This window comes from Limulus polyphemus, unplaced genomic scaffold (assembly GCF_000517525.1).
Source record: "Limulus polyphemus unplaced genomic scaffold, Limulus_polyphemus-2.1.2 Scaffold6681, whole genome shotgun sequence".
Lineage (NCBI taxonomy): Eukaryota > Metazoa > Arthropoda > Merostomata > Xiphosura > Limulidae > Limulus > Limulus polyphemus.
In genome coordinates, this window is record NW_013672291.1 from 10,166 (window position 1) to 19,348 (window position 9,183).

General features: G+C 33.2%; 1 protein-coding gene across 1 annotated transcript in view; it reads right to left on the reverse strand.

The window, feature by feature from the left end:
* Window positions 1-9,183, reverse strand: part of LOC106473963 (sulfate transporter-like) — a gene marked incomplete at its 3' end in the record, with an annotated part of 25,053 nt that overhangs the window by 6,067 nt on the left and 9,803 nt on the right. The window contains exons 8-9 of the mRNA XM_013934653.2: window positions 5,306-5,453; window positions 4,248-4,361 (exon numbers count right to left, since the gene is read on the reverse strand). Of these exons, the coding sequence (XP_013790107.1) occupies window positions 4,248-4,361; window positions 5,306-5,453 (262 nt within the window). The remainder of the gene's footprint in view (window positions 1-4,247; window positions 4,362-5,305; window positions 5,454-9,183) is intronic.

Consider the following 9,183-nt stretch of genomic DNA (forward strand, 5'->3'; position numbering starts at 1 on the left):
AAATATTCTATTATTGTTCACTGCTCATCTGATCATACATACACACACAAAAATCCCACTTACAGTCGTCAAGAAATTAATGTCATGTTTTTTTTTTTTTTAGATAAAAAAACCCGAACAACTTGTATATCAAAACAAAACATTTATTAAATGAAATAGTCTCCATTCTTATCGATGATGCTTTTCCAATGCCCTGATTAGAGAAATCACTTGGCGTTGAAACAAAAAACATGTCGATGTCCTCTTTAACACCTTCCACATTTGCATACGTTCTCCCATTAAGATGGTGTTGCAGCGAACGAAAAAAGATGGTAATCTGATGGTGACATATCTGGAGAATATGGTGGTTTTAGACTATTCGAAATTTTAATAGGTAACATTATGTCAGATAGCAGGCAGGTTGTCAGCAGCAGGTGTCGCCACGAGGATTGACTAAGTCTCATTGTGCACACACAATTGAAAGAGCAGAGTGTGTCAGTGGCATTGCAGCGCAAACCTTGAGACTTCTTATACGCAGCTCAACATGTTTACAACAGGGCCCTAACGGAATTAAAACTCGGCGTCATGGTTAGTAGTCTAAGCCTATATGATCACACAAGCACAATTATTGATTAGTAACTAACTCTTTCTCGCTTTTCTTTTATTTTTTGCATCTATATAAATATAATGTTAGTGTCTGTTGTATGTCCATGTAACTACTTCGCAGGGTGTGGATGGATCTTCACCAAATTTGGTATGGAGGTTCATTAGGTCCATGCGGGGATACATAAACATGTTCAGTTTTGCATTTTGCGGTTTTTATGGGCGTTTATGCGTTTTTTACCACTACTTCGACCCCTTTGATGGATCTTTACCAAATCTGGCATGAAAGTTTGTTGGGTCCATGCGAGATATATACAAATTTGCGGTTTCACATTTTGGGCTTTGCAGTTTTTATGGGCGTTTTTTTACAATCACATATATGGGAAGCAACTTTATGCCCTAAGGTAACCTTTTATTAATCATGAATTTACATAACTTCCGTCCAGGGGACGGGTACTCAAGCTAGTTTTTAATAACTAAATAATAGTTACTAACTAGTTTTATCCTACGTTTCGGTTTGATAAATAATTTGCCACCGTTTTCATGAATAACACAATAGACTTTCACCAAGACGACTCAGAATCGAATCCCGGCCAGTACGAACACAGAAATGGTTCTCTCAGGATTTCCCCGAAGAAGGCTGCAGACTAGCAGCCAAAAAGTATGATAAGAAATTAGCAACTAGCTATTTAAAAAAGTTACTCATCAAACAAAGAGGTCACATAGTCGGTCAAATCGACCGAGCCAGTGTTGAGACTTAGGTGATCGTATACATTAATAACCATGACAACGATTAACATCCGATGGCCACAACTTTACCGCAAGCAAGTGTATTTCGATGCGACTTCAGAATCATATAAAATTTATCCTTTATATATTGTATCAAGAGGTGCACACAACTGACATGAAAAGCAGCTGTGTTGTATATGATTTAACCTGTTAAACTTAGAAAACCATCAGAATGCTAAACTGTTTTTATTCTCTCTCTTTTTACTGCATTTTAGCACCACCTCATGCTAAGCTATGTGTAACTAAAATGAAACCGAGATTTCTCGGTCTCTTCATATTCTTTTTTTTTCAACCGCGGCATAGCGGCTTATAGAATGGCTCCGAGCTGCCCCCCACAAACTTTTAGCTCATAGCTCCATCTCTTGACCGATTCGAGATCTAATTACAGCCGCAGCTATTGAGGATTCACTATTATTTTCCAGTAGAAGAAATAAAAGATATAAAATAAAAACTACGAAAGCCAATACAGTCAGAGGTCCTAGCTTACATTCATTTTCTATCTATCTTTCCTTCCACGGTGATTATCAAATGTACGTCATCACCACATCGCTGCATTCGATTACACAAATTTACCTTTTTAGCTAATCAACAGAAACTTTAAAACGTATCACTTTTATATTCGGTTCAAGATCTAAAACTATATTTTGTTTATAGCCAAGCACAAAGCTACATAATGGGCTATCTGTACTGTGGCCATCACCAGTATCGAAACCTGGTTTTTAGCGTTATGAGCCTTCAAACGTACCGCTAAGCCACTGGGGTGGGGCAACTAAAACTTTAAAACATACATTTGCAAGAGCTTTGAATTTTACTTTACAGGTGTCAGTGTTTGCTTTTTGTTTGTTTGTATTTAAGCACAAAAATACACAATGGGCTATCTGCGCTATGCCTACCAGGTTTTTAGCGTTGTAAGCCTTCAGAATGAATTGAGTTATAGATATATAGTAACTTAGATCTGTATGATAAATAATACAGTTTAAAATGCAGTTTTTTTATAACATGTAACTACAGCTGAAGTCATGTCCCAGTATTCAGTTCAAACAATAAAAAATTGTTGAAGGAACCACTAACGCCCTCTTCGCCATTTTGCAAAGTTCAGAAAATTAAGATAATTTGTATTACATTTCGTCTCCTTAATCAAGAGCACTTGTATACATTTTTTTCAGAAAGTTTTCGCATTTTGCTAAAAGTCTGAGATCAAACTGTTGTCCCTAAAGTAATTCGCGAGATTTTACGAAATGTTCAGCAGCGTTCTTTTGTGCGACGTTTGTAATGCCATTAACATGTTTTCAAAGTTCTTCACATCAGGTGTGAGCCGCATGTGAACATTTTGTACAATCTCTTTGATCACCTACAGGCCAAACTTTTAGAATCAAAATGTTAACAATATGTAAAAATTTTCTATAAAGAAGATACAAAAAAGTGCCTTTGATTAAGGAGAAAATCCCTTCTATAAACTGTAATAAAGGTTGGCCGAATAAACAAAAATGACGTACAGGTCATTAAAAGGTTTTCCTGCGATGTATATTTCTTTTTTAAATACAAAAACAACTTTAAAAGTTTACAACACCTACTTATTCATGTACAAAGTTGCATCTATTATTTAATTAATTTGTATTGTTTTTAAATATTTTATCTAAACCTGGGACAAAAGTATTAACTTGAAAAATTACGTACATTTATGTTTTATAAAACCAATTGCATTTAGAAGTTTATTATTTAGAAATATATATCGAAATTCATTATATATGTATATTTCAATTTACTTCTTCTGGAATGTGAATTGGCGTGGCCTAGTAGTAAATGTGCCAGGCTGCGGTTCCAAAGGACCAAGGTGCATGTCGCGATGCCTCCACAAGAGTGACAGCCAATCCTGTTATGTGGTTCAAAGTCCTTATAGCGGCTATTGCTGCTCGCTGACTGCTTTCCCTTTGGTCAGAAATTCAAAATTATGGATAGCTATAGTTGAAATCTAGGGGTCTCTGATGTAGCTCTTTAGTCCATGGGGCATATAAAGGTAGAAAACATCAATACCTGGAATGTGTACTTTCCCTCTAAGCAATTGCTAACCCATCAAAAGGTGAATGAGCTCCATGGAGCCAACGGCCATCCATACCTGGAAAGGATGTGGACACCACCAGATTCTATGCCTGAAGAAACACCTATTATAAGATATCTGAGAATGTCGGAGAACTGGGAAATCTGGGGAGTTATGGCAATTGAATCAAAGTTGCTCCAATGATCGAAGTTACTAAATCATGCTGCGTAATGTCATTTTGATGCATTGCTGTATTTCACTATTTTCTGTAACGACCCGTTTGAATCATAGATTAAACGTTCAGCTCCTGAGAAAGGCGCCAACGTTGGCTATTTGATTATTATTATTTTACATCTGGAGTTCGGGATCGTAATATTTAAGGTCATTTTTAATCTCCAGGCTGCATTCACAAATCTTAATTCAAATAATAGCTATTTTCCTTTCTTCTCTCCGAATTAGTGCCAAATGGGACAGAAACTTGGTACATACATTTTTATTTTGTTCAAAAATGTTTAGAAATAAATAAATGTATTGCGGTAACTGCGAGGGCGCAAGTAAAGAAAGTTTATGCGCCCCAATTGTACCATAAAAAAATATGTATACAAACTATGTATAGCGATGCACGAAACATCAAACGCTCTCTCTTACTGCTTAAAGCCTATCCACAAAACAACCCAACAGTAAATGTATATTTATTTTCGAGAAAAATTAATGCTTAGTAACCCAGTTATTATAAAAGATAGGTCTACCCATTGATATCCAGTTGTTGAGATAATTAGTAATTTAGTATCCAATGTGTGTAAACGAGTGACCAAGGAACAACTATAATATAGTTCACCTGTGTTCTGGCGCCAATGCTGTTCATCACTGCACTGCGGGCTAAAGCTCCGGATGATGGGATACAAAGGAAGAATCCACCAAGAATATTTCCACCTCCTATAGCCAGCAACTCCTAGCGAGAAGTGAAAACAGTTAAACACATCTTGAGGAATCTACCAGGACAAGGTAGATTTTAGTCATTTGGTATGTTCATGTCGTTGTGATATTATTTATAAATCACTGTCGAATCAGAGAACTATAACAAGACATATTTTTGCCCCTTAAGATGTTCTAGTTGTTGGGATATTAATTGTAAATCACCGTTAAGTCAAAATAATAGGGTAATACATATTTTAGTCACTTATGATGTTCGTGTTGTGATATTAGTTAGGAATCATTGTCCAATCAGATAACTAGGACAATACATATTTTAGTCCCTTAGGATGTTCGTGTTGTGATATTAGTTAGGAATCGTTGTCCAATCAGAAATGTATTGTCCTAGTTGATTCCTAACTAATATCACAACACGAACATCCTAAGGGACTAAAATGTTGTCCAATCAGAGAACTAGGATAATACATATTTTAGTCCCTTAGGATGTTCGTGTTGCGATATTAATTATAAATCACTGTTAAGTCAGATCACTAGGACAAGATATATTTTAGAAATTTATGGTGTTTGAGTTATGATATTAATTAGAAGTCACCGTCAAATCAGTTCGTGAGGGTTTATTAATATTATTATTAAAGTCTAAGAAACCACGGTAGCGTGATGCATGTTGTAGATATAAATAAAAATGTCTTACAAAGAGTTAATAAAACCTAGCTGTGAAAGAACTAACGCTTTTCAATATCATCACGTACAGTTTGACATCAGATTTTTCAGTTTAAGTGGATTTTCACAGGTTCATGGAATCGGTATATCACCAAAAAGAACAACTTGAAATCAATATTCTCTGTATACTTTATTTAAAATAGTGGTGTCATCTATTTTAGCGACAACATTGATTAAAATAGGTTTCTGGAAATACGTTTATTTTGATTTGACGAACATGGCTGATCTAATTTTCCAACAAACCTGATTTGCATCTATTTTGTAATTATGGCGCTTCGCATACATGGCAGCAAGGGACAAAGATGATGCAAATCCAACAAGAGCAACAGCAACGCTATCTCCCGCCACTTCCGGTAGGAGGTGCACAGGAGGAAGAGATGGAGGAGGAAGTCTGGAAACAAAATAAATTTGATTGTAAACAATTTATATACAACAAACACATACAAAAACTACCCTTAACTAGTGCTAAGCCTAACCAACAACATAAAATATCATTAGTAAAATTATTCATTTTCTTGCATAGGAAACAAAGTGAAAAAAAAAAAAAAATAACAGGCAAAAAGTCGGACCGAGAACTGTTTGCTGAGAATATGTTCGTCGAAATTCGAAACATTTAGTATTTTAAAAAACGACAACTTTCTGATCCCTTCTGTCATCATGTTCGTTGAAAATGTCATCAAGTGTGTCTCCGAGAAGTGAAGCAACAAATACGTTTGGCAGAGAGAAAATATGTCATTTTAATGAAGAATAATAACAAAATGTTCAGGTACGTGTTTATACAGTTCAGTATGAATTAAATTCTACATTTGAATGATCAATATAAATAATCCCGTTGAAAGACATCCAAAATTGATATAACTTTAAACCAAAGTCAGACGCATTTTCGCGCAATTTCACACACACACAAAGAATTTAAGATTTGCTTCTACTTCAAGATATTTCGCGGGATAGGTCACTCTTCGTTCATAAAATTCGCGTTCGTAACGCAAGTATTTATATATATAAAGGTTCTAAACATTTGGCAGTGTTAGGCTCAACAAAACTAATGCACGACATTGTGTATCATAACATATTATAAGTTATGTCTAGAAAAAACCTCGAAATAACAATAAAAACATATATATCGAATGGCTTTCGTCCGCGGATAAACAACAGATACGTGATGTTTGGAGCCTGGAACGCACTGAAATGTATTTATTTTTTTCAACACTTTGACAATATATGCAGTATAATTTGTCTACTGTGCTACTAATTAGTGCTTTACTACTATAATGGGGGCTGGGATGCCAATCTCAGGAGGTAAGTTTATCCTACTTACCCCCAAGTGGTAGTACCTTATTTCGTTTTTCTTTATTTTTTCTTCTTTTAATTTGGAGAGCAGTCACCTTCCACATCTTCCTGCAGGCAGTGAAGTGTGATATAGATGTGAGATGTGGTGGGCTTCAGCGCCAACATCTCACTCTCCTAATTTCTATTTCTCTTGATGGTTTTATTTTATTTCTATGAATTTCTTCATGTGAGACTGGAGATTGGAGGATTAGACTGATAGACGGTGTATCCTCAGCGCAAGGTGGGTCCTACTTCTGTAGTCATCTCCAAAACTCAGGGAACATTTTATATCCCACATTATAGCCTGTACCCTGGGGATACTTTTAATTTATGCAGCGTCTTTAGTTTAACGTTTGTTTGCTCTTGTTTTTGTTCATTTAAATGTCATTTATCACAGGTTTGGAGTTGCTGTTTTTAACGCAGGCCTTCCTTTTGATTTTATTTTGCTTGACTGTTTAAGTATTACTTTTCTTTCTCTCTCTAAAAACACACACACACACACAAACAGTTATTAATACTAACTACAAAGTATGAGGTCATGCCGTCACAACCAAATAGATTTATCAAATATTTATGGCAAGAAATGATATACCTACCTCTAGTGACAAAAAAGTTTTTTCCTTATTGAATATTTATCCAATAAAATATTTTGAAATTTATTATAAAAGCTATTTATTTTCCAGTATTTATATCCATTATTTTCTACTTTATTTATGAATAATATAAGATTATCCATAAAAAACGTGCTGTTGTTACAAACAGTTAAAATATTTTTAATTGAGACATAAAAACTCCTTTCAGCATAATACGAGGAACCACACTATTAGGGGTGGGCAGACTAAGGATGGGAAAATTAAATGCTCTTCTCTTATGAAAAATATTTAGTTGTGCTTTACCATTTACTAATTTGATATCCAAATCTAAATAATTAATATATATTATTATTATTACTTTTTTCTGTTTTAAGTTCTTTTGTATATAATATACTTGGTGAAAAGTAGTGATTGTTAATTGCAATTAGATCGTCTATATAACGAAAAGTATAACTGTATATTTTAGGATTTGATACTTGTTTCATAAATGCATTTTTATAAAAAGAAAACAAATATAAATTGGTCATATTGGAAGAAAGTCAGCTCCCATTGGAATCCCCACAGTTTGTTTATATAACTGTTCATTAAAAGTAATATAACTATTATAAACACTGAAATGAAGGATGTTTCTATACTGATTTTTAGTAAATTTATATGACTGTTCACTTTGTTACGACAGCGGGGGTTACGTGACGCTAGTAATACGTCATATTCTCGAACGTTCACGTCCCTTCCTGAAGACTCGAGAGGCTACCAGATATGCGGTAGTCTTGTATATATAAACCGCTAAGAAGTGACGGCAACAATGTGTAATTGACAGTTGAGTAGAGCACGTGAGACGTTCGTTGTGAATTATAGCGTTTGTTATAGCGCGACTGTGGAAATTAAGTGTATTGCAAAGTTTTATTCAGAAAGAATAAACCAGTTTTATTTAAGAAAGGACTTATATCGCTAAAGTTTCATCGGAAAGAAATTTTACGGAAAATTAACTAACGACCAGAGACGTCACAATATATAACTGTTCATTAAAAGTAATATAACTATTATATACACAGAAATGAAGAATGTTTTTACATTGAATTTTAGTAAATGTATACTCAGGAATATTCATTTCTGTGTCTATAAAATCATCGAACAGATAGTTAAATCCTTTAAGTTTATTTTAGTGTATAAAGTAGTAAAATCATAGGTAGAAATAAAACTGGCTGTGTTTGAAACATTAAATTGTTTCAGCATTCCAAAACTGAAATGTTGTTCTTAATAATCCAAAAATATTCATTTGTGTTACTTAAACACAGTGTTTTTATTTTTTAAGCCACAGCATCCTGAATATTATTAAGAACAATTGAAACAGATTTATTAACAGTATTTAAATAATTTGTTATAAATCTGAATTTAATAGGATTTTTATACAATTTAGGATTTGCATATAAAATTAGCAGATGAGAAGAAGAAGAGCCTACATATATATTCCATTTTTTATGGCCTTCTTTATATTAGTAATAATACTGTTTATATTTAAAGTAATTTTGCTAAATGTACTTGTATTGTTAATTTCTTTAATTAGAATTTGAGCATACAGTTTTTTACTAATAAAACCTAAGTTACATCCTGCCTTATCAATAGGAATGATAATAAATTGTTCTTGCACCTTCTTTATTTATTTTTGAAAACATGAAAAGAAGTATCAATTTTATATTGAGCAAGGTTTAAATTTCTTAAACGATTCTTTTTATATAATTCATGAAATGTAGTTTCCATTCAAAAAAGAAACATGGAGGATAGTAGGTTTTCTTGCATATTTTGATAATATAATTATCAATATTTTTTCCAGATCTTTCAATATTTCACATTTTTTAGTTTTTTTTAATTCTAAATTTAATTCCTTTTTTAAACATTGTTTCCAACTCTTTATCTTTAATGGTCTCTAAGTTACCTTGTTATTACAATTACAAGGTAATTTCTCTATATCTGATTGAAATCTTAAATAAATTGCTTGTATTTGAAGAAAAGAGGACCTTTAGGTTTATTATATTTAAAACTAACTATAAGCTGCACTGATTTAATATGGAAAATATTGTCTTGAATACTTTCATTGATCAAGGAAGGTATAGCTAAGTCATCATATATATTATGTTTAAAATCAAATAACTATATATGATTTTTCTTTTTTCCTTAATTAAAGGATTATTTTTCAGG